General features: G+C 53.2%; 8 protein-coding genes across 8 annotated transcripts; 5 read left to right on the top strand and 3 right to left on the bottom strand.

Moving 5' to 3' along the window:
- Window positions 1-2,450: 2,450 nt before the first annotated feature.
- Window positions 2,451-3,333, top strand: BKA58DRAFT_302555 (uncharacterized protein; the record flags this gene model as incomplete). Its single annotated transcript, XM_046166936.1, has 3 exons — window positions 2,451-2,742; window positions 2,804-3,218; window positions 3,267-3,333. 3 exons carry the CDS (start codon window positions 2,451-2,453, stop codon window positions 3,331-3,333), a joined length of 774 nt encoding a protein of 257 aa, XP_046031876.1.
- A 1,046-nt stretch (window positions 3,334-4,379) lies between these two features.
- On the top strand, window positions 4,380-6,479 carry BKA58DRAFT_28349 (PQ loop repeat-domain-containing protein). The gene has a single exon (XM_046166836.1). It carries the CDS (start codon window positions 4,549-4,551, stop codon window positions 6,121-6,123), a length of 1,575 nt encoding a protein of 524 aa, XP_046031875.1. The 5' UTR covers window positions 4,380-4,548; the 3' UTR covers window positions 6,124-6,479.
- BKA58DRAFT_416844 (uncharacterized protein) lies at window positions 6,258-8,639 on the bottom strand. The gene is made up of 3 exons (XM_046172609.1): window positions 8,200-8,639; window positions 7,808-8,146; window positions 6,258-7,760 (listed from the first exon to the last, which is right to left on the bottom strand). Exons 1-3 carry the CDS (start codon window positions 8,546-8,548, stop codon window positions 6,715-6,717), a joined length of 1,734 nt encoding a protein of 577 aa, XP_046031874.1. The 5' UTR covers window positions 8,549-8,639; the 3' UTR covers window positions 6,258-6,714.
- A 1,798-nt stretch (window positions 8,640-10,437) lies between these two features.
- BKA58DRAFT_397221 (bystin) lies at window positions 10,438-11,968 on the bottom strand (the record flags this gene model as incomplete). Its single annotated transcript, XM_046171411.1, has 2 exons — window positions 10,438-11,321; window positions 11,371-11,968. The coding sequence occupies 2 exons, from the start codon at window positions 11,966-11,968 to the stop codon at window positions 10,438-10,440; spliced, it is 1,482 nt and encodes a 493-aa protein (XP_046031873.1).
- A 77-nt stretch (window positions 11,969-12,045) lies between these two features.
- On the top strand, window positions 12,046-14,236 carry BKA58DRAFT_374246 (Ash2-trithorax family protein). Its single transcript, XM_046169309.1, has 2 exons — window positions 12,046-14,096; window positions 14,146-14,236. Exon 1 carries the CDS (start codon window positions 12,216-12,218, stop codon window positions 13,980-13,982), a length of 1,767 nt encoding a protein of 588 aa, XP_046031872.1. The 5' UTR covers window positions 12,046-12,215; the 3' UTR covers window positions 13,983-14,096; window positions 14,146-14,236.
- A 72-nt stretch (window positions 14,237-14,308) lies between these two features.
- BKA58DRAFT_416841 (aromatic-L-amino-acid decarboxylase) lies at window positions 14,309-16,336 on the top strand. The gene is made up of 2 exons (XM_046172608.1): window positions 14,309-14,565; window positions 14,618-16,336. The coding sequence occupies exons 1-2, from the start codon at window positions 14,517-14,519 to the stop codon at window positions 16,135-16,137; spliced, it is 1,569 nt and encodes a 522-aa protein (XP_046031871.1). The 5' UTR covers window positions 14,309-14,516; the 3' UTR covers window positions 16,138-16,336.
- BKA58DRAFT_426331 (uncharacterized protein) lies at window positions 16,337-18,980 on the bottom strand. Its single transcript, XM_046172957.1, has 4 exons — window positions 17,868-18,980; window positions 17,628-17,682; window positions 16,571-17,503; window positions 16,337-16,522 (listed from the first exon to the last, which is right to left on the bottom strand). The coding sequence occupies exons 1-4, from the start codon at window positions 18,576-18,578 to the stop codon at window positions 16,362-16,364; spliced, it is 1,860 nt and encodes a 619-aa protein (XP_046031870.1). The 5' UTR covers window positions 18,579-18,980; the 3' UTR covers window positions 16,337-16,361.
- A 133-nt stretch (window positions 18,981-19,113) lies between these two features.
- Window positions 19,114-22,877, top strand: BKA58DRAFT_330114 (DNA polymerase delta catalytic subunit). Its single transcript, XM_046168150.1, has 3 exons — window positions 19,114-19,597; window positions 19,650-21,844; window positions 21,893-22,877. Exons 1-3 carry the CDS (start codon window positions 19,205-19,207, stop codon window positions 22,650-22,652), a joined length of 3,348 nt encoding a protein of 1,115 aa, XP_046031869.1. The 5' UTR covers window positions 19,114-19,204; the 3' UTR covers window positions 22,653-22,877.
- Window positions 22,878-23,066: the final 189 nt, after the last annotated feature.

The following is a 23,066-nucleotide window of genomic DNA, read 5'->3' as shown; positions in this document are numbered from 1 at the left end:
CGCGTATAGGTACTGTGAGATTGAAGATGAGTACGGTGGGGAGAGAGGAGAGTCGGTTGAAATTGTGCTACTTTGAGAAAGTGGGAGCGCGTTGTTGATTATAGTCAGTGCATCTTTTCGCAATAACTTGCGACGTCACTCAGGTAAACCAAACGGGCTTGTCAGCAAATGAGACCACTATACGGAGAGGAGAGACGAATCAAACTCTCAGATGCACCGACTCCTGACCGTCCGCTTTATTACCTACGCCTCTGTTTGTTCCACTGACACCGATGGTAATCTGCTCACGCGCTGCTCGAGCCGTGATCAGTTGTCCAGAAACGACGATGTCGAATTTGACTTGACCTCGAACTTGACCTGAACAAGCCGTCACGGCGGCCTATTGGTATGTCGGGCTTAACCACGAAGTGATACCTCAGATGGGTATGGAGCTGTAACCAATCATGTACTGTACCAAGCGATTATAGAGCGCGTCTGATAGCCGTCACGTAACTATCTCTCTCATCCATCTCTGCTTAACTCCGAGCTTATGAGGCGCAGCTTCCTCAACACCGCCATCTCAAAACATGCGGGCCTATCCAGCACTACCGACAGCTCAATATGTCGTGTTTGAAAAGCGCATGCCCACTGTTCGAGCTTCCGCAGGAGCTTCTCGAAAACGTACTCAGCTACTTTCCTCCGTCCCAAGACATCTCGAACCTTTCTCGAACCTGCAAAGTTCTGCACGCAAAGACTGTAGCGTACCTCTACAACAACATCAGCATGAGATGGCGATCCAATCAGCCAACTCGCCCACTGTCTGTTGGCAGTCCGCACGCGGTATAAGCTCTCCGTCTCAACTTTCTCCTGTAAGCAATCCTGGCGAATCCCGCCTACGCGCAATTGATCACGAGTCTCAGACTACACAGTACCCGGCTTAGGGCTTGTTGGTACTCGTGGTTTGGTGATTCACATAGACGGGAGCCTTTGGAGAAGCGGAAACCGGATGCTGCCCCATCTTGGACGAACGCGAAATAGCAACTGGCCCTGAATGCCGTACGGAATGCAGGGTTGGAGTGGTACCGTAGAGCACGTGGAGATGCTTTTTCAGTCAGCGCTTGCTCTTGGTATGAATCCGTCCTGATGTACGATATGGATGCTACCATAGGGCTGCTCGTGTGGATATGTCCAAATCTTGTATCACTCGATCTAGGGTTTCACATCGGCGATGACGTAGTGTACATTCCTGAGCTCTTGTGGAAGCTGTCCTCTGGTGGTGCTGAGTCACAAGCTCTAGGATGTCGCAAGCTTCGAAACATTCATCTCGGCCGTATGTACATCGCTGGTGAGGAGGAACTGCTGAGGGATAGGTGAAGTCAGGTCAGCTGTCTGCACCCACATCTAGATTGGAAGGGTATTGGGCTTTCTTCTGGTGTCCAAGCATTCAAAAGGTTGAAATGAATCTAATGGGCCAGATTGCTCATGCAGGTTTCCAGAAAGCGGTGTCTCTACCTGTCTGCTCAACGCTGATGACACTGAGACTTTACGAGTCGTCGGTAAAACCAGACACACTCGCGAAACTGCTGTCTTGTGCGCCTGCTTTGGAGAGATTGGACTACGAATATTGGGCTAGCGATCAGACGTTCAATTTCCTGGATTGTGGATCGCTCAGCGCCGCTCTGGACAGCGTTGTGAGCACCTTGGAACATCTAAGATTCTTCTGTCAAATGTGCTCTCCGGAATTCGACGTCCACGGAAAATGCCATTTCCGAGACTTTCCCGTTCTCTCATCCCTCCACCTCTCACCTGTCGTGATACTAGGCGGTAAGGCTTCCCTTGAGCCCCGAATTGAAGAAGCCATACCATCGAGCATGGAGGAGCTGTGCTTTGTCTGCGATGATCTTCTCCTGTTCTGGTGCTTGAAGGAATTGATCCCATTTCTAGACGACTTGTTTCAGGGCGATTGGAGAGCTAGAACGCCAAAGCTGCAACGCGTATACGCGACGGACAACGAGTATTGGCTGGATGAGTATGGAAAGGACTATATGCAGATTTTATGTGAACAGAATGGATTGTAAATAAGAACAGAGCGAGAAAGTGAAGCTTTCGTACCTACAACGCCAGGATTGTCGGAGTTTCCGACACGAGAAGTCCGAAGCCGAGACAATACGAAATGACCATGCGGCTGCAATCGGTGCGAAACGTTCCGCCGTCTACCGACATCCATGGGTCACGATGATGGCGATGATGTTCGTGCTGCATCGGGAGCTGGACCCTGAGATCGCGTATTATGGGATGACGTCTTCGATTAATGGCAGACGCGACGCGAGATCGTACAAAGACAATGGCATACCACGATTTCTTGCTGATCCTCATCCCACATCTACAATCCCATCTTGCTGCATCGCATTTGCACACGTGACCTTACACCCACCCGAACCTCTACCTTGAACTCCATCACACCCGTCAGCATGGGCAACACACAATCCACGGTGCGCTACCTTGCGCCGGCATCCTTCATCTACGACTTTGCTCTGCAACAATATGGCATCTTCTCGTCGCCCAACATGATGGATATCCACAACCGGAATCTTGCCGCCTTCAGCCCATACCCATACTTCATTGGCGCATTCTTCTTCCCACAACAAATCTTCCAGCTGGTCTGGCTGTGGAAGCTGTGGAAACAGGATGGCAATGCGCAAGAGTGTGCGATGATGAACAAGTTTGCTTGGGTTTACAGTCTGGGTAACTTTTGCATTGGAAGTACGTCTTGTCATTGAAGCACCATACGATACCACAGAATGAAGACTGACGTATGCGACAGCTTGGATGTTCTTCTGGAACTCGAATAACCTGGAGACATCGAATATCTTCGTCATCATCAACACGCTGGCACAAGTCGGTTACATCGCTACAGCGCTTGAGCCGCTCGACACACGCTCAACACCCAACCTCCTCACCCACATTGTCTCGAAGACATTCGCGGGTATTGGTGTACTGGACCTCCTTCACAACACATCCGCAGCCTACTTTGTAGGTGTAGAGCCCAGTTCGCTGGTGCAGGTGGCTACTGGCGTTGGTTTCGCTGCGGCGGCCAGCATGAGCGACTGGATCTTCGGCGGCTGCTTGGTATACGACCTCGTTGCGTTGACCGTTGGACAGGAGGGCAACTGGTCGAGGCTGCTAGGTGGATATGCGGCCATGACAGCGGGTATCGTGGCCTTCAGGAATTTCTTTTAGTAGGTCCACTCGGTCGTCGCATGCTGAGTCGTGCTGACGGATCGCAGTCCAAGGTGGAAGGCGCAGAAGGAGGGAAGGTACGCCAGGGTCGAGAATGGCGGTGACGTCGTCTAGATATTGGGGGTCGCAGGTCGCGATACCTACCTTGATGCGGACACATCAGTAATGTGCACGATGATTACTTCCTATAATGATAATTAAACTTCGTATCACACTGTGGACTTGGTAGCACCCCCAGTCTGGTTCGCTCTTCTTGATATGCAGGTTCCAGAAGCTCGAAACAGGACGATGCCTCAAGTTCAGCCTCGTCTGATGGTGGGTTTCTGTTACGTTTCGAGGCAGATCTTAGTGGAGTGTATTGACTGACGCTTGGAGGCCGAAGCGAAGGACCCATCCGATGGCGGAGAGGAGGGGCAGATAGGCATGCATCGTCACTACAGCTGGCGCGCTATAGGCTGACCCCATATTGAAGTTGATCCGATCTGAGATGTGCGTAGATCTGACGATACCAGATTGAAGCTGTGAGATCCAGCCGGTGTCTCTTCCGCGTGACGTGCCAGCCTGATGGTCGTCGCCAAGGCCCGCGAACGGCGGCAAGCAGCTCGGAGACATGTGCGCTAGCATGTATCGCGTGCCCACCCGTGCCCTCGAGATAAGCAACTCTTATCAATCACTCATAGCATCCCACCCGCCCAAGTCACACTGCTCCTGTCCTGGCAGGCCTAGCCGCAACGGATACCGCTTGGCCTAGCATCGGTCATGCGAGCCCGCCGGGGGATCCTCTAGCATGTGGAGATGCTTCCTTTTGGGAGCCTACGGTTGGCTGGGGTGGATGACTGTTGACGGCCGTGAGCTGCTGTATGTCTTCTGTCACACTGCTCTGACGTCTCGTGTCTTCTCTACTACTCTTCCTCTTCCATTGCCTGCATCCCGCGCTTCTCGTGGCTGTCACAGCCTCCATTTCTGCACGCCGAGTCTTATCAGCAACTGACCGGTTCAACGACGTCACAGCGCCGAGCTTTGGAACAGCGACTCGCACGCGTTGACTTATACATACCTCTCGAATCACGGTCGCTCAGCCTGTAATTTAATTCTGACACCGACGTTACGCGTGCATCGTATACGAGGTTGCATCCACGCCTCTGTGGCTGTACCAAGAGCCCGAATCAGCACCTGACCACCCAGCCTGCGCTACCAAAACACGAGAAAGAAGCAAGAAGCATCCGGGACCACGCGCGTTGGAGTTCCGGTTGACTCTCTACGGCAACCACAGTCCAGAAAGCTGCGTCGTTCCTTCCCATCGAACCCTCGAATTCGACCTATGGCACCATGCCTCCATACCTATCCCCCCTACACATAGCCAAGCCCTCGTTACCACCCACCTGCGAACCTGCGAACGAGTTTCTGTATCATCTGTCAGCGGCATTCCACACCTGCGTACCTACGAACCTCGCGCTCGTCTCGACATTGCTCGGCACATGCAGCATCATATCATGGCTATTCGCACAGCTACCACAAATATACAAGAACCATAAGCTGAAGTCAACATCAGGACTGAGCGCTTTCTTCTTGACGGAATGGCTCCTGGGTGATGTGACAAACCTGCTGGGCTGCTTGTTCACTGGACAGGCGTCATGGCAAGTCATAATCGCAGGCTACTACGTCTTCGTTGACTGTTGCTTGTGTGGTCAGTGGGTGTGGTACGAGCTGTTGCACCATGGAAGGCCGCTGAGGCCGATCTGGGGCCGATGGAGTAGCTCAGCTGGCAGCGGTTCTGGCGCCGGAGGCTCTGCCATGCATCAGGTTCTGGATGGGATGAGCATAGGCGGTACGAACAACGCGTCTAGCCCGCAAAAGTCACCGCAAGATTCAAGTGATAAGAAGAACATCACACAAGATAGCGCGGCCAAAGACGTACCGCGCTCGAACGCGAAGGAAACCTTTAGGATACCCAACTTTGCGCGCTCGCCCATGCCTACGAAAGAATCATGGCAAAGTACATCTCCGTCAGGCGCATCACCCAACCCCAAGGTGCGGATAGCAGCCTCGAGCTCACCTATGCCCTCGCCCAAAACCGTCCTATACATCACTCTCATGATTGCAGTACTCGCCAATCCCACTACCGCTACGCCGATAAGTCCCTTCGCTCCAGGCCTCGCCCGCGCTCGCAGCCTTTCCGCCTACACAACTACCGCGACCAGCTCGCCCAGTGCCTCGGAAACTGCCGGGAAAGTTTTCTCATGGATGAGTACGTTCCTATACCTCGGATCGCGCCTCCCCCAACTCTACATGAACCAAGTCCGCAAATCGACAGCCGGTCTGTCTCCCACCCTCTTCGCAGCAGCCTTCTTCGGCAACCTCTTCTACTCGACTTCCCTCCTTACGAACCCCTGCGCGTGGTACGACTATGCGCCAGGCGAAGGTTCTGGTTGGGTAGACCCCCAAGGTAGCGTGAGAGAAGACTGGGTCCTACGCGCCGCACCCTTCTTCTTCGGTGCAGCAGGCGTGCTCCTCATGGACGCAGCAGTCGGTCTGCAATTCTGGTGTTTCGGCGACGCCACACCCCGGGGCCGATCACCGACACCTCGCGACGACGAAGTCATCATCACGGTTGATGATCACGGTAAGCTGGTGCGCAGGAGTATGCATTGGCGCCGTGTAAGCGGGTGGATGAGAGGATGGGCTCCTGCTGTCAGTGTAGCTGCTACGCCGAATGTGAGCCGCGCGAATACGCCCATGGATTCTCCGAGGGATACGAGTCCGGCGAGTACAGCTGGAAGTAGTTCGAGCAAGAGCATCCCCATCAAGGGGAAGGGTAGCGCATTGGACGAGGCGAGAGCACTTCTGGGAACGAGTAGACATGCGAGTCCGAGGAGTTATGGTGCTGTGGGTAGTCCGAGGTAGTGGGAATTGTTGCATTTACGACATTGAATGGTATTCTTGAGTGCGTGGCATCTTGCATCTACGATGGGCGTTTGGGAACATTGGCACTATAGCCTATACATATTAGCTTACGAAATGATCGATACTCTTTTCATGAAATTAACCCTGCATTAAGAGTTACGTCTTATATCAACTACCGACCTAACATGCAATCTGCACAAACACACAAGAAAGACAATTGTTGTAATGTAGTAATACGCAGTTGCTCTTCCGCTGTTTCATAAAGGTTCCTATCTATCTACGATTGTCCAAAGAAAGCAACCAAGTCTAACCCGCCTCTGACTCTGGCAAGGGAAAAAAAGCACCAAAACGCCGAGCTCGACTAGTAACAAGAGCATGTGACCAGACCGAAAACCCGAAGAGCCGCCCTACTGCTGCGAGGTATCACACCCTTATACAAAACATGACGAGTAATCGTACAGAAGAAGCCGGGAGGTGTGTGTGGTGTACATTGGCAACGCCGTGGATAAGCGCTTGCCCTTCAGGAAGTCGAACTTTTAGGGAATCTCTAGAAAAGGATGGGAGGTAGTAACGCCAAGGAGGGAAAGGCGTTTAGACACGTGACACGTCGCGACCGAAGCACTTAGCCTTGGCCCAGTCGAGCATGACCAATATCCTGTTGCGGGTGCTAAAGCACATGCTGAGGTAGGCGGAGCGCCAGAAGATGTAGGTAATGGTACCGCCGGAAGCGATGTTGCCGGAGAACCACGAGATGTCGGCAACGGCCTTCTCGGAACCAATGTAGGCGAGCGAACCCTGGTGCGAGTACTCGAAGGGACCGATGGATTTGATCCTCCTCAGCCTCTGCTGCAGAGCCTTGATCTCGCCGAAGACCTTGTCACGGGCCTCCTTGCCTGGCGCCTTCTCCTGGGCGACAGAGAGCTCGGCAAGCTCACCCTCGATATCGGAGGTCTTGGCCATGTTGTTGAACATACGGGCCAGGAAAGCACCCTCCTGAGCAGCGACCTGGGCAGTGGGGGCGTAGTTGGCGACGGCGCAGTCACCGACGGCCCAGACGTTCTCGGTGCCCTTGACCACGAGGTACTCGTTTACGGCGAGACCGCGGCGGGAGTCCTTCTGTGCGGGGATCTGGTTGATAAGGTCCTTGACGATGGGTCGGAGAGCGTTACCGGTGGCCCAGACGAGAAGACCGTAGGGGATCTTCTCGAGCTGCTTCTTGCCATCGGGGCCAGTCGACTCAGCCTCGATGAACTTGGGTGTGACGTTCTTGACCATGGTCTTTGTGCGGATGGTGATGGTCTCCTCCTTGAAGGTCTTTTCGGTGTAGTCGATGAGCTGCTTGGAGAACATAGGAAGGACGTTGGGGAGGGCCTCGACGAGGGTGACGTGGAAGTTATCCTGGATCTCGGGAAGCCACTTCTTCAGATCGGAGTGGAAGAAGTCCTGGAGTTCACCAGCGAACTCGACACCGGTAGGACCACCTCCGACAACGACCATGTGTAGCAGGCGCTTCTTCTCCTCGTCAGACTGGTCCTTGAAGGTGGCAGTCTCGCAGCAGTCCATGATGCGGTTTCGGATGCGCTGGGCGTCGCCGACCTCCTTCAAGAAGAGACCGTTCTCCTTGACACCGGGAATACCTGTTCCATGTTAGCTGAATTCTGGTAAGCAGAGGCGAATGACGCACCGAAAGTGGCGTTCTCAGCACCAACACCAACGACGAGCATGTCAAAGGGCACCTCGGTCTGGGAGACGTCGCCCTTGATATCGGAGTCGTCGCTGATGTAGACGACCTTCTTCTCGTAGTCGATCTTGGTGGCCTCGGCTTCGTAGTATTTGACCTGGGCCTTCTTGTGGCGCAAGAAGTTGCGGATGGGCTCCATGATGGAGCGGTGCTCGATGGTGCCGACGGTGCATGAGGGCAGGAGAGGAGTGAAGAGGAAGTAGTTGCGCGGGGAGACGACGATGACATTGTAGTTTTCCGTGTCGAGCTTCTTCAGCAGGGAGACAGAGCCCCAGCCGGTACCTGTCGCGTGTCAGATGCATTCGATGCGTGCTGGGTCATTCGTCGCTACTCACCGAGGACGACGAGCGTCTTCTTGCTTGGGTCAGGCGGCGGCTGGTCGGCGGGGTTGCGAGTCTCGTAGATGCCGTATCCAACGTATCCCAGGCCGGCGATGGCGGAGAGGTACGTGAGGCGCCATGTCCAGCGCAGGAGGCGGAACCTCTTGGGCTTGGGCTTGGGCGCACCGCTCGACTGCTGGCGGACAGACTGGCGGAGGGCAATCTGGTACTGCGTGGGCCGGGGAGTCCATCGCGCTCTGTTGGCGATAAGCGACGGGCGCTGGGTGGTGAAGGTCCTGCGTCCAGCCAGCTGAACCTGCGAGAGCACATTGGCAGCGGCGAGCGGCCTCATATTGGGTGCCATTACAATGGTGGAAGCTGCAGGAGAGCTTCACGGAGTCAATGGCTGGGGGTGGGTGATAGGAAGGCGAACGAAGGGATGGTGAGGATGTCTCGTCGGTGCGCGGGAGTCAACTTTTTCTTAGCGATGACGAACACCCTACCAAGACGCCTCGCAGGGGTCTTTGCTTCTGCGCCGAAAGATAAGCCTTGTTCCAATTAAAGCCCGCCCTGCCCTGCCCACGCCCACACGCGAATTATTTCGAGCGCCAGGACATGTACCATTAGTTCTCGAGGCCGATCACCCGCTACTCCCACGCTTTCGTTGGGATTGTGCTGATGCTGTTGTGGCTGCACCCAAATCTTCACCTCCACGCCCAGTCATACACATCACCACATTCGAGCACAAAATGCCTCATTGCATTCTCAATCCCTTTTGCCCATATTGCTCAGCTCAACAAGTTAGGGCCTCGCCGTCTCTCGGCTCGGCACCGACTCCGGTGGCCAGCCATGTACACGCACTTTTGCAGTGAGCACCCGCACCCGGTACCGCGGAGGCACACATGGTGGCTTCAAGTGCCTTTTAGCCGAGCCGCATGTCCCTGAACCTTCATACTGGACCCGTAGACCGACGGAATTCCTAGTTTTGCGGACCCGCCTGCCCATGGTCGTGGTAAATAGTCATCATCCTATATCGCCCGAAACAACACGCGCCACCCGTGCACCCTATGGATGACTCAGATACGTGACCTTGGCAGGATGCGAAACAAAGGACGTCTAAATTCGTGTCATGAGTTTTGACATCTGAAAGCCTGACATGAACGTCCGTTCTGCCTCACAAAATATCGAGTGCTGCCCGGGCTGCTCGTGGACTTGGCAGGAGCTATTTCCCCAGCATGAAGCTTCACTAAATCATCTCGAGATTCTAGTGCTTCGTTCCGCATGCGGATATCTATAGTATGCACTTAGCTGCATGCTCTAACCATCGTTTCGCTATTGAGCTATACCGACCCTACACACCAGTGAGTGTAGTCCATGCTGAGTACGCTGATCTTATCATTTGTAACAAAACATGCCATTACTATAGACCTTGGGACCTAAAGAGTGTCTTTCTGAGTAGTGAGAACAGTAAGCTTGGTTTACAAGCAGAATGATGATGACATACATTCACCCCGCTCGCATGCTTATCGATAGACATTCCCCTCAATCAGCAATCAACTACACCTGGGCACAGCAGCACAACGACATTCATCCCCTCTGAACTTTCAAGCATTCAGAAATTACTCGTGGATCTGATACCATTCCTATATCCCAATACCCATATCTACATAAATCATGCCTCACGCAACTGCAACCGTAAACGGCATCCTAGTTGCCGAAACCGACTCCTACGAAGTTGTGGACGGAAACATCTACGTAACCAAGCCTTCTCCTTTTTGCCCATGATGAGCTCCCTTCAATTCGCCTAATGCATCTCAGTTCCCACCCGACACCATCAAGAGCAACCACTTCAGCCCTACAAACACAAAAACGCATTGGTAAGTTTTGAGTGTACGGAATGCATGTGAGACACATACTGACTTCGCACGTCTACCCCTGTAGCCCCTACAAGGGCGATGCGAGCTACTACACCGTTACAGCCAACAAAACGGAAGTAAAAGATGCAGCGTGGTACTACCCAGAGCCGTTGGAAAGCATGAACAAGATCAAAGGTTATGTTGCTTTCTACAAGGGAAAAGCTGAGGTGAAGAGTGAGTAGAGGGAAGAAGAAGAGATATAGGGTCATGGGGCTGCGTGCGGATATGGGTATATTCAATATCGATTGACCCCCAGAGAAACGTAATGCAAATGTTCCTGTGTAGTAACGCCGATAAATGCTCATCATCATAACGTCTGAACTGGCTGTTCCTATGCTCATGCATCAACAGCCATCATCATCGTGTCATCGCCATCGATGCCTACAGCCGGCGGCTCAATCATGACACCCCGTCCTCTTCCTTGAAGTAGTTCCCTTCGTACCTCTGCGCTAATGCTCCTGTGACCTCTTGTGAGCAGCAAGTCGAGCAGCGCCTCTCTTTGGTCCTCGGTGATGTCGTTCCTGTATCTTTGCGCAAAGGCAAGCAAGCACTGATGCCAAATGACGGGCAGTTTGCCTGTGTTACCTAGGTCGCCTGCTACAGACTCGGTGTCCATGGCATCTGCACTGCTGGCACCCACGCCGCGGAAGCGCAGGAAGTGGAAGACGAGTGCGTCGATGACCTTGAAGGGGAGGGCGTATTTCTTCTCCAGTAGGGTCTTGATGAAGATGTTGCAGGGGCCGGCGGCGTCGGGGTCGGATGACATTTGCTCGGCAGCGATTTCACACAGACGGTGGAGGGCAGCAGCGGAGTGTAGGACGGGGACGGAGACCTTGGCTACAACGGATGCCACGATCGTGGCGTCCCGCTGAGTGCAGGTGACGTCCGTGAGCATTGGGAAAACGACACCCTTGAAGAAGGCGCTGGGCTTGTAAAGGGCCTTCTTCAGCGCATTGTACAGATGCACGTTCAGCTTGTGTGTCTCCCGGATGTTCTGTTGTACCAAAGGTAGCAGTATGGTGTTGAGGAAGGTCTGCGCCGTTCGCGGGTCTCTGGAGATGAAGATTCGGGTAGCAGCGAAGGTGGCGTTGGCTGTCCAGTCGTCAGGACGTGTGATGGCGACAAGCGTTTCCCAGGCGGGGATCGTGGGTAGGATCTTGAAGGGCTTAGGCAGCTTGCCGCTCTTGTAGCGACTCAGAATTAGTCCAATCTTTGAGTATACTGTGCAGGCTTAGTAGAGTTGTGAGATTATGCAGTGAGGATGCTGTACCTTCGACGACCTTTGCTGGTAGTTCGATTGCGTCTTCTGGAGCACCACCGCCTTGAATTTCTGGTTGCTGAACTTCGCCTCCGGCTTCATGCGCAGCGATCTTTTCGAGGATGAGCGCTGCCAGGTCTGTGCCGGGTCCTGATTGTTGCGCTTCCTCACCGGGCCACACGATGGGGTTGTCGTCTGTTGGTATGAACTTGTTCCACGCCGCCAGGTCGTTCGCATCAATCTCAACTTCTTCTATCTCCTCGTCGTCCTCACCCCATGCCTCGTCGTCATCTTCGCCTTGGACCAAATCCTCTCCTGGCATATCGTCCTCTCCCATGCGTGTCTCGAAGTCGAAGGCTGGGTTGGTTTCTTGCGGCCTCCGGACCTTGTTCTCCCTCGCATCCTCCTCTTCTAGCTCTCTTCCAATTTCCAAGATTTTGCGGGAGCTCTTGGAGTCTACGTATTTCTGCTCGTCGTCTTCCTTGTCGCTCTTGTTTCGCTTTTGTCGCTTCGGCGCCTTGTTCTTCCATGGGTCGGAGGGCGCATATTCTTCGGCTAGAGGGTTGTGTCGCTGGTCGCGCACACCCGGCGATTTGGGTGCTTTTGGCATGGTGGAAATGTGGTCGCAAGCGAAGAATCAGAAAAGGCGCAAGGTCTTCTTTTGAAGTTTTAGTAGAGCCGTGCGTGTATTACAGACGTCTGTCCAAGTCGGCGGCAGTGGGTTGTAAAAGTTCGAGAACGGGATAAATTTTGGTGGGGTCTGCCTAGCGCCGCAACTTGCATGCCAGGGTCGTGCCTTCCATCAACATAGCTACACAGCTGTCGCGCTTTCCACTCGAGCTACGTCAACCTTCAAAATGGCCGACTCACAGCCCCCTTCGCGTTCCAATACGCCCACACTCGTGCCTCCGATGCGGCGACCGCTCGAAGGAGACAATGCGCCCGCCGTCTCGTCTCCGCTGAACCCCAATCCCGATGCGGCAGCACGTGCCAGACCGAAAGCTCCTGCGCGCGAGCAGAGAGAGAAGCGCGAGACGATTAAGAAACGCGAAGCTTCAGCATCGACTCGCCAGGCCACTCCGAGCGCAAAGTCTAGCAAGAAAGAGCGTCCCTCAGCGGACTCACCCATGCGATATTCGATCCCCGAGCCCAGGCCTTCCGACTACGAAGCGCCCAAAGACAGCACGCTGGTATCACATGAGCCGAACCCCATGTATGCGCCCGATGGCGTCACCGAGCTGAAGAAGCCACACGATATCGCCTGGAACAAGAAGGGCTACAAATACACCCACTGCGTCGCCGACCCTCTCTTCCGTCACAAGCAATACTACAGACAGAGCGACTCTAGGCCATACGGACCGAGGATGAGCCATGAAGACTGCGACAGATGGTTTCACTTCGACAACAGCGCGACAATTGTGTCGCAGGAGAAAGGCTGGCGTATGGGACGGGGCAATGTCGTCGCGAGAGAAGGCAGAATATACTATGAGGTCAAGGTGCTCAGAGGCATACCGGTAGATGGGCCAAAAGATCCTATCGACCCCAGAACGGGAGAGACGAAGCCTGGACCCCACGTCAGAATGGGTTGGGCAAGGAGAGAAGCGCCGTTGGACGGACCCGTGGGCTTCGATGGCTACAGCTACGGCATCACCGACGCGCGCTTCGAAGCGCAACATCGATCGCGCGCCTCCAAGATCTTCAAGCCGCTCCCCAAGAACGCAAAGAGCAAGCACATGAAGGCCAGGCCTCCGCATGGCAAGCCAATGCCTGTTGAATATGTTATAGATCAACATGTTCAGGAAGGCGATGTGATTGGGCTTGAGATCCAGCTGCCGTCGCTCTCAATGCATCGCAAGGTCGTCGAGGGCATCTATAACCCGGCTGTGGATCTAGGAGATGGATTTGATACCGTCAGTAACCAGGACCCATTCGACCGTCCCATCGACATCATCCGCGATCGCATACCCGTGCCTTACAAAGGCAACTTCTACTTCGAGCAGCTCGACTACCAAGTCACAAAGATGGTGGAGGCTTACCACGATCGCGGTCCCGTACCCAAGATACACCCCTCACCGAATCACGAAGACGTCAGTGTACGATCACTACCACACTCGCACATCAAGGTCTACAAGAATGGTGAGGAGGTCGGCATCGCTTTCGAGAACCTCCTAGCCTTCCTCCCTCCTGCCAGCATACCATCAGTCGAAGCTATCAAAGCTGGTGCACGAACAGGCTTCGATGATGGCATGGTAGGATACCTGCCAGCTATTTCGTTATTCAACGGTGGTGTTGCCCAAGTCAACTTCGGTCCCGACTTCTGGTGTCCGCCCGAAGAGATGGTACAGCAGCGCGAGAAGGATACCCAGATGGTCGATGGCGATACAACCGAGCAGCTGATTCCAGATGGCCGTAAACTGCGGGCTATAGGCGAGCGTTACAAGGAGCAGATCGCCGAGGACGTTGTTTGGGACATCATCGATGAGGTTGACTTCTTCTCCCAGGACGGAGGATGGGAGTACAAGGGCGAGGCTCCTCAGGACGTGGCAGGCAAATCCACGCCTAGGGCGCGTGGCTTTGCAAACGCCGATGAGAATATTGGTGTTGAGGTGGCCAAGCGATACTGATGAACATGAAAAGTCGTTTTAGTGTTCAGTGGATGGTAATTATAGCGAGGCGTATAGGTATACCCGTCATCAATAATTGATATGCATCTCTCGACGTTTTGTCTGGCGCCATTCCTGAATTGTCAGTCTCTTTTCCGCACCGAAGCGATCGCATAATTTGCACCTGCGGTCCATTCGACAGATGACAGTCCTCATCTGCGGCTCTTCGGCTTCTTTCTGCACCGGGTTGCCACCAAATCGTGTCCCGTATAGCTACACCTTGTTAAGAAATTTCGCGCCCTACGCCCTACAACCGTTCGCATCAATTCCGTCCACAAATGTACTTTGCCAAAGAAGGCAATTAGCGCGGAATTAGCGACATAAGACATCTGCATCTAAACTAGCGCAACGGTCACGTTTGCGCCAGCATTGAATATATACCCAGGTATCCTGCGACTCTCACTTGCCCACACTCATATATCATAGTCAGAGAGGTAAATTGAATTCTTCTTTTTGTCTTCTTGGACACATTACTTCTCATCCCACTACCCCTCCATGGATTCTTCACAATTCCGCGAAGCGGCCAAAGGTGCCATTGACGAAAGTAAGTGCTCCCATTCTCACCTGATAGAAACGTATGTTGACCTGCCCCCAAGTCGCAACCTACTACGATACCCTCGAGGAACGTCCCGTCCTCCCCTCCGTCAAACCAGGCTACCTGCGCCCGCTACTCCCCGCCTCGACGCCCGAAGAAGGCGAATCATGGGAGACCATCCAAGCAGATATCGACCGCGTCATCATGCCGGGCCTAACTCACTGGCAAAGCCCCAAATTCATGGCCTTCTTCCCGTGCAATTCGTCCTTCGAAGCCATGATAGGCGACATGTACAGCGGAGCCTTCAACGCCGCAGCATTCAACTGGATCTGCTCGCCCGCCATCACAGAGCTAGAAACCGTTGTTATGGACTGGATAGCCAAGCTCATTGCACTACCGAAAGACTTCCTCAGTGAGGGCGAGGGCGGAGGCATCATCCAAGGTACCGCCAGTGAAGTCGTACTAACAGCCCTTGTTGCCGCCCGCGAACGCCTCATCCGCCGTAAACTGGGCGATATGCCTGAAGGCGAAGAGAGGATGGACAAGGCAGCCGATATCCGGGGTAAGCTCGTTGCGTTGGGTTCCGAACATGCGCATTCGAGTACGCAGAAAGCGGCTATCATCGCGGGAACCCGATACCGCAGTGTGCCAGCATCGAAGGAATCGAACTACAGCGTCACGGCCTCTGCTCTGCGCAAAACCATCGAAGAGTGCCGCGCGAAAGGGCTTGAGCCGTTTTACTTCACCATCACGATTGGTAGCACAGGGACTTGCGCTATCGACGACTTGGAAGGCATCGCGGCGCTTGCGAAAGAGTTTCCTGACCTGTGGATTCACGTCGATGCTGCGTATGCGGGATCTGCGCTCGTGTGTCCCGAGTATCAACATCTCTGCAAGCCGATTGCGTCGTTTGACTCGTTCAACTTCAATCTGCACAAGTGGTTGCTGGTCAACTTTGATTGCTCGGCTTTCTTTGTCAAGAAGAGGAGGGACTTGATGGATACGTATAGTATCACGCCTAGTTACCTGCGCAACCCTCATTCTGAGCAAGGTCTCGTTACAGACTACAGAGATTGGCAGATTCCGCTCGGTCGCCGGTTCAGGAGTTTGAAGGTTTGGTTTGTGTTGAGGAGCTATGGGGTTAACGGTCTGAGGCAGTTCATCAGGAAGCATGTCAAGTTGGGAGAGTACTTCCATGAGTTACTGCTGTCGAAGCCAGACTTGTTCAGCGTAGCTACTGAGCCGGCGTTTGGACTCGTCACATTCCAGGTCAAGCCGAAGATGGCTTCGGATACGGCGAAGGCGGCGAATCAGGCTGACCCGACGCACGAGGCATTGCAGAACGACTTCTACTCAGATGCCGAGGCGCAGTACAAAGAGATAGTCAATCAGAGGACGAAGGAGGTTTACGAGAAGATCAACAGCAAGGGAGATTTCTTCCTGACAAGCACAGTTTTGGGTGGACTATATGTTATCAGGGTAGTCAGTGCGACGATCAAGAGTGAGGAGAAGTGGATGAAGCAGATGTTTGATGAGTTGGTGGAGGCCGCGGAAGGCAAGGACAGTGATAAGGCAGCTTGAGCGTAACTTATGTCACCCTCATGCTGCCACCCCCCCTTCATCTCTTCCACATGCGGTACAAGGCCAGGAAGTCCTAGGGGGTCACGGTGTCCACGGAAATGTCAGTGCGATGAGTAAGGAGGTCAAACGCTGAGAATGTGAGAAATGGACCTGATAATGTACGAATAGTGGCCAAGAATGACATGGAGATCAAGACATCATTGCATGAGTTTGAAATGCTATCATCAGTCTAATCGTAATATCCGTACTGCATTTCCACCAAGAACATCCTGTGCTTTCTTGTCGTCCGTTGAAAAGGCTTTTGAGATAGCCCCATAGTTCGCGTTAACACTGTGCCATTCCTTCGCGTCTTCCTCGAGCGGTGGGAAGAATGGATGATCAGTGCCTGCTAGTGTTAGCTCTCAGTCTCACAAATTCGTGCATACGCGCCTACCAAACAATAACCGATCAGACCCTGATGCATCGAGAGCGGCCTTCAGTCCAACCTCCGAGTAGATGACAGCATCAAGGTAGATATTTGTCTTCAAGATATCCCACACATCCCTCCTGTTCTGTGTCTTGCCATGCTTCTTCAGGTGACCATCGTGCAAGATGCAAGACTCAATGCGACCTGCGAGGAACGGTAGTGTACCACCAGAGTGTGCCAACAGCACGCTGAGCTTTGTGAACCGATCCCAGACGCTGCTCAACAGCATCCTCGTCACCGCAATGGTTGTCTCCAAGGGGAAGCCGAGCGCTAATGGTAGGACGTGTCCGTATTCGCTCGCTCGCGGTCCATAGACGGATGTAGGTAGGCCGTAGTGTGGGTGGAGGAAGATGAGTTGTTGGTGCTTTTCTAGTGCTGCGTAGACAGGATCGAGGTTCTCGTCGTCGAGACCTTGTCCGAGACCAGATGTTCCCATGATGACACCGCGTGCGTACTTGAGTGTGCTTAGTCTTTCGATTTCGGCGGTTATGACTTCTGGCGATGCGGAAAGTGGAAGGGTGCCGAAGAAGTAGAGTCGGCCGGGATACTGTGAGCATTGGTCATTGACATCGTCGTTGATCTTCTTCGCTGCTTCGCCAGCTTCCTCTGCGGGAAGAAAGTCGAGCCAAGGATTTGCTAACGAGATGACTGATTTGTCAATCTTGTGCAGGTCCATGAACGCTATCTTCTCTTTAATCTCGTAGTATTCGGAGCCAATTGGGCGGCCGCGTGAGGTTGAAGGTGTTGAAGGGTCATCTTCTCCAGGAAGAATGATGAGACGTGCTGAGTCTGGGGCATCGGGAAACGTTCGAACGTATGGTACGGTGGTTCGTGAGCGCAGTAGCTCCATGTATTTGGGAGGGTAAACATGGGTGTGGACGTCGACGATCGTCATGCTAGCTGATGGGGACGCGTTTTACGCGTCAAGTGATAAGTGAAGATGCTGTGATGGTGTATTGACGCTTCAAACGCGTTCTTGGGAGTGAAAGAGAAACCAAAGAATTGTCAGGCCTCTTGATCTGACGGGCGAGACGTATCGTGGATGTTTTGACCCTGGTGGGGTAGCTTGAATTGCCCCACTACCGGGCGTCCAACATCCCACCTTCCCCAAGCGGCAAGAAGCTACGGAGCCGTTGACGGAGATGGCCGCGATGAACATGTGTCACTTTGGTATGTCGAAATGTTTTGTTACGTACTATTATTCGAGACAAGTTTAGTTGGTCAGAGATACTGCGGCCGATCAAGCCCATGTCCTCAAGAAGACGTTCGGCGGCTTGTCCCAGGTCTCGAACTCTGCATCCACCTCCCACGGGATATCTCCTGTACCCTCATCCTTGAAACCTAGTTTCCTGTAGACAGGTCTTCCCATAACGCTTCCCTCTGTTGTACACTCCAAGTTGCCCCTCTTCTTTGCCTCCTCAAGGCCGACCTCAACCAGCTTGGCAGCAATGCCGCGACGCTGGTATGCTGGGTCAACAGCACAACAGTCCAATGTAAAGATGGCGGGGGGATTGCGGCCTGACTTCTCGACCTCTCGCATGTATGCGATACGTCGTTTCCATAGTGAGTTGAACATTTGCGTTGCAAACCGCCGTTTCTGGTCGTCGTAATCAGTGAGAGCTTCCTCCATGTCGCCGTAGAACGGGTCGCCATAGCCTTCCACGAACGATAGCTGCTTCCAGATGGCTATTCCAGCAACTCGTCTTTCGCCCTGGTTATCCGGATCAGGCACGGTGGCCTTGAGATAGAGAGCATTGGGTTGTCCGTCTTTGTTGGTGGTGATGGACTGCCATCTCTTCATCAGGATCTGAGCTTGCTTCGCCTGTCCTTCCTCCGTGTCCCAGCCGGGTGTCATCAGTTGCCAAAGGGCATCTTTTGCTTGGTGACCGAAGGCTTCAGAAAGACAGTGTTGTGCCTGCCTGAAGTCTTGCTCCGTCTCGCAAGAAGATATAACGACATCGGTTTTGGTGGTCATGCTGAAGGTGATAGAAGTGGTGCAAGTGCAAGTACTTTACGTGGCGTATGCTGGGGACACTGCGGGTTTTATGTATGGGGTTAGTAGGATCGAGTGACTAAAGACCCATAAAATGCCACCGCCTATAGGCTTCGTAGACGACTCTGCTGATGGCTAATTCTTGGCATATCATCTTAATGTGGTATCGCATCCTGATCAGGTGGAAGAATGTCAGGGTTCAGGAAGCAGCGTAATAACGCATGTTGACTGGAAGCCTGGGTGTTACTTGGACCAGCGTGAATGGCATGGCGACAACCTTGGAAGGCTGGTGGTAACATTTTTTGAGAAGAACTAGCGAAGACGCTTTGGATGCAGTGGTCAAAACGAGTCCACTGAGCAACCTCGGAAATTAGCAAGTGCGCGTGGAGATGCAAAAGGGTGCAGAGAGGGTTGGGATGGGAGCTAGGATGGCAGGCGACGGCTAGCGTGGCGCAAATCAATTAGCAGGGATGACGCGCTCGCGCCTGCGACACGCTTTCGCGTTCTCCCTGGGCGCCTTCCATCTACTCCACCAACAACAAACACACACCCACCACCCGTCTTTTATCACGCTCTTGGGTGTTGTATCTGTCGGTCACATCATCAAGATGCCAGGAGCCGTAACAAGAGCGCCGGCGAAGCGCGCCCTCGCCGAAACATCCAGCACACGCACCAATGTACAGCCGTCGCCCCACTCGTCCAAGAAGTTGAAGCTCCAGAATGGCAACGACAGGAGTAGACCGCCAACAAAGATGGTCAATGGCTCCTTCAACTCGAGCCAGGTGGGCCCCAGCCAGTTCGAGGAGACGTTGGAGAAGATGACGCAGGATATGGAGACGCTGAAGAAGGACAACTCAGAGAAGGACCAGCAATGGCGGCGGCCTGCCTTGCCCGAAGACTTCAATGAGATGACGCAAAATCTCGTCTTCCAACAGATCGAGGCAGAAGAAGGCGTGCTGAACGGTGGAAAGACAACTGTCAAGCTCTTTGGTGTTACCGAGGTGAGAAGCGTGCAGATGGCACACATCGACTTGGACTGACCGCGTATCACAGACTGGTCACTCCGTCCTCATCCACGTTACTGGTTTCCAACATTACTTCTACGTCGCCGCGCCGCTCAATTTCCACAAAGAAGACTGCGAACCGTTCAAGATCTTTCTCGAGAGCGAATGCCAGAAGAACTTCAACCAACACTCAGCTGTCATCGCATCAGTACAGATGTGTATGAGAGAGAACATTCTGCGCTTTCAGGGAAACCAGAAGAGCCCATACCTCAAGATCACAGTGACTGATCCGAAAATGATCAACCGCGTGCGCATGATGGTGCAAAAGGGCAATGCTAACTACAAGCGCCTTTGGCCGGCCAGAGAAGACGGTATTCTCACATTCGACAACATCGCCTACGTACTGCGCTTTATGATCGACACCAAGGTCGCCGGTATGTGCTGGGTCGAAGTTCCAGCAGGCAAATACAGAATGATCAGCCCCCGCGACCGACACTCCAACTGCCAAATCGAGGCACAGCTACACTACAGCGATCTAATCGCTCATCAATCTGAAGGCGAATGGGCCAAACTCGCCCCTCTTCGCATCCTCTCCTTTGATATCGAGTGCGCTGGCCGCAAAGGTGTTTTTCCCGAGGCCAACATCGATCCAGTCATCCAGATCGCGAACGTCGTTACAAGATACGGAGAGCCGAAACCCTTTGTCAGAAACGTCTTCTGTCTAGATACAGTCAGCCCTATCGTTGCGACACAGGTCTTGTCATTCCAAGACGAAGGCGAGATGCTGATGAAGTGGCGAGACTTCTTAGAAGAGGTCGACCCAGATGTCATCATCGGCTACAACATCAACAACTTCGACTTTCCGTATCTGCTCGACCGCGCAAAACATCTCAAGTTACAGAAGTTCCCGTATTGGTCCCGTCTGAAGACAGTACAGTCCAAGGTAGAGAGTTCGAATTTCTCTAGTAAGCAACTAGGAAGCCGAGACACAAAGACAACGAACACCAACGGTCGCCTCCAACTTGACTTGCTACAGCTCATTCAGCGAGACCACCAACTGCGCAGCTACACGCTCAACTCGGTGTGTGCTCATTTCTTGAAGGAGCAGAAGGAGGATGTACATCACAGCATGATCACGGAACTGTTCAACGGAGACTCCAACTCCCGGCGACGATTGGCTGTATACTGTTTGAAGGATGCCTATCTACCACAGAGATTGCTCGACAAGCTCATGTGCCTGGTCAACTACACGGAAATGGCTAGGGTCACAGGTGTGCCTTTCAACTACCTTCTTGCCCGTGGCCAACAAGTTCGCTTCATTAGCCAGCTGTTCCGTAAAGCCCTCGACCATCAACTCATCGTTCCGGACCTTCCGAACCAAGGCGACAGCAGTGACCAGTATGAGGGTGCTACTGTCATTGAGCCCAAGCGCGGCTACTACAAGGAACCTGTCGCAACCCTCGATTTCGCATCGCTATACCCTAGTATCATGCAGGCCCACAACCTTTGCTATACGACCTGGCTTGACAAGCAGACGGTGGAGAAGCTGAAGATGAAGAAAGACGAAGACTACATCGTAACTCCAAACGGCGACATGTTTTGCACAGCGAAAACACGTAAGGGACTCTTGACTGAGATTCTGGAAGAATTGCTGGGTGCGCGTAAGAGGGCGAAGAAAGAGTTGACGATCGAAACCGATCCTTTCAAGAAGGCTGTGCTCAACGGTCGTCAGCTGGCCTTGAAGGTCAGCGCCAACTCGGTTTACGGTCTGACAGGTGCTACCAACGGAAAGCTACCGTGTCTTGCCATCGCCAGTAGTACCACAAGTTTCGGTCGCCAAATGATCGAAAGGACCAAGGCGGAAGTCGAGGCAAAATACAACATCGCGAACGGATACACACACGATGCTGAGGTCATCTACGGTGACACGGATTCCGTCATGGTCAAGTTTGGTACGTCCGAACTAGCAGAGGCGATGAAGCTCGGTGAGGAAGCTGCTCTCTATGTGTCTTCAAAGTTCGTCAAGCCAATCAAGCTGGAGTTCGAGAAGGTCTACTTTCCCTACCTACTCATCAACAAGAAGCGTTACGCTGGTCTCTACTGGACGAATCCGCACAAGTGGGACAAGATGGATACAAAGGGTATTGAAACGGTCCGCCGTGATAATTGCCGTTTGGTTCAGACTGTTATCGAAACTTCATTGCGCATGCTGTTGATCGACCAAGATCCAGAAGGTGCCCAAGAGTAAGTCATCCCGCCACCTACTCAAGTTCGTCTGCTAACATCAAATAGATTCGTCAAGGAGACTATTGCGGACCTATTGCAAAACAAGGTCGACATGTCTAATCTTGTCATTACCAAAGCACTTACCAAGCAAGAGAACAAAGATGGAACAGGTGGTTACGCCAACAAACAAGCACACGTTGAGCTTGCCGAACGCATGAAGAAGCGCGACGCTGGTTCAGCGCCCGCACTGGGTGATCGTGTCGCCTACGTTATGATCAGAGCCGCCACCGGTGCGAAGAACTTCGAGAAGTCTGAGGATCCCCTCTTTGTCCTCGAGAACAACCTGCCCATCGACACACGTTACTACCTGGACAACCAACTCGCGAAGCCATTGGGCAGAATCTTCGAGCCTATTCTAGGTGAGAAGAAGGCGGCCTCATTACTCACTGGCGATCACACACGTTCCATCACCGTTGCAGCTCCCACCATGGGTGGTTTGATGAAGTTCACGAAGAAGACATCCACATGCATGGGTTGCAAGAAGCCACTTACCGCTGCGCATGAGAAGGACGGTGCCGTTTGTGAGAACTGCAGGCCTCGTATCGCTGAGCTCTACACAAAGACGCTAGGCAAAGTCAGTGAGCTTGAGGTTCGTTTCTCACGTCTTTGGACCCAATGCCAGCGATGCCAGGGCAGTGTTCACTGTGAAGTCATCTGCGCATCCAAAGATTGCCCCATCTTCTACATGCGCATGAAGGCGAGGAAAGATGTTGAAGACGCGGGCAAAGAGCTGGTTCGTTTCGACAAGGATGCGGCGTTGTGGTGATTGACTGGCATCATACGCATAGCATGTAACAAGTGTGCGGTGTTTGGGCGTTTTGGTGGTATGGATATACGTCTGTACAAATAAGGGGGCTCACTGAGCATGTTTAAGATGCGTAGCGACATCAGCATGTATACTTTTGAATGAATATTGTTGCAATCACTTGGTGTATTATTTCTGTCCTATGGTAGTTTCAGTGGAGACATTGAGGCGCAGTCAACCTTTCTCAATGCTTCTTCCTTTCTCATGAGCTGACTCTTGTCCACAACCGTCCATCCCCCATCTGATGTTCCTTGCACATCGCCACAACATAATGCCTATGCCCTAGGCCTGGAACTACAAACACACCAGCGCCATATGCCGTCGAAGCCCCTCACTCCCCCACCACCGGAACCCTTCTGTCCACGCGCTTGTCCC

The sequence above is a fragment of the Alternaria rosae genome, assembly GCF_020736505.1.
Source record: "Alternaria rosae strain MPI-PUGE-AT-0040 chromosome Unknown BKA58scaffold_1, whole genome shotgun sequence".
Classification (NCBI taxonomy): Eukaryota; Fungi; Ascomycota; class Dothideomycetes; order Pleosporales; family Pleosporaceae; genus Alternaria; species Alternaria rosae.
Note: the sequence above shows the minus strand (reverse complement) of the source record. Positions and strands in the feature narration are given on the sequence as shown.

Bases quoted from the DNA above. Each gene is read 5' to 3' on its own strand.
- BKA58DRAFT_416841 (XM_046172608.1), top strand. From the start codon at position 14,517: ATGGATTCTTCACAATTCCGCGAAGCGGCCAAAGGTGCCATTGACGAA. The intron at 14,566-14,617 runs GTAAGTGCTCCC...CCTGCCCCCAAG, and splicing joins CAAAGGTGCCATTGACGAAA to TCGCAACCTACTACGATACC.
- BKA58DRAFT_28349 (XM_046166836.1), top strand. From the start codon at position 4,549: ATGCCTCCATACCTATCCCCCCTACACATAGCCAAGCCCTCGTTACCA.
- BKA58DRAFT_330114 (XM_046168150.1), top strand. From the start codon at position 19,205: ATGCCAGGAGCCGTAACAAGAGCGCCGGCGAAGCGCGCCCTCGCCGAA. The intron at 19,598-19,649 runs GTGAGAAGCGTG...CGCGTATCACAG, and splicing joins AGCTCTTTGGTGTTACCGAG to ACTGGTCACTCCGTCCTCAT. The intron at 21,845-21,892 runs GTAAGTCATCCC...AACATCAAATAG, and splicing joins GATCCAGAAGGTGCCCAAGA to ATTCGTCAAGGAGACTATTG.
- BKA58DRAFT_374246 (XM_046169309.1), top strand. From the start codon at position 12,216: ATGGCCGACTCACAGCCCCCTTCGCGTTCCAATACGCCCACACTCGTG.
- BKA58DRAFT_426331 (XM_046172957.1), bottom strand. From the start codon at position 18,578: ATGACCACCAAAACCGATGTCGTTATATCTTCTTGCGAGACGGAGCAA. The intron at 17,504-17,627 runs GTCAGATCAAGA...CGTCCCCATCAG, and splicing joins ATCCACGATACGTCTCGCCC to CTAGCATGACGATCGTCGAC. The intron at 16,523-16,570 runs GTAGGCGCGTAT...TAACACTAGCAG, and splicing joins GTCTGATCGGTTATTGTTTG to GCACTGATCATCCATTCTTC.
- BKA58DRAFT_416844 (XM_046172609.1), bottom strand. From the start codon at position 8,548: ATGGCACCCAATATGAGGCCGCTCGCCGCTGCCAATGTGCTCTCGCAG. The intron at 8,147-8,199 runs GTGAGTAGCGAC...GACACGCGACAG, and splicing joins GAAGACGCTCGTCGTCCTCG to GTACCGGCTGGGGCTCTGTC. The intron at 7,761-7,807 runs GTGCGTCATTCG...AACATGGAACAG, and splicing joins TGCTGAGAACGCCACTTTCG to GTATTCCCGGTGTCAAGGAG.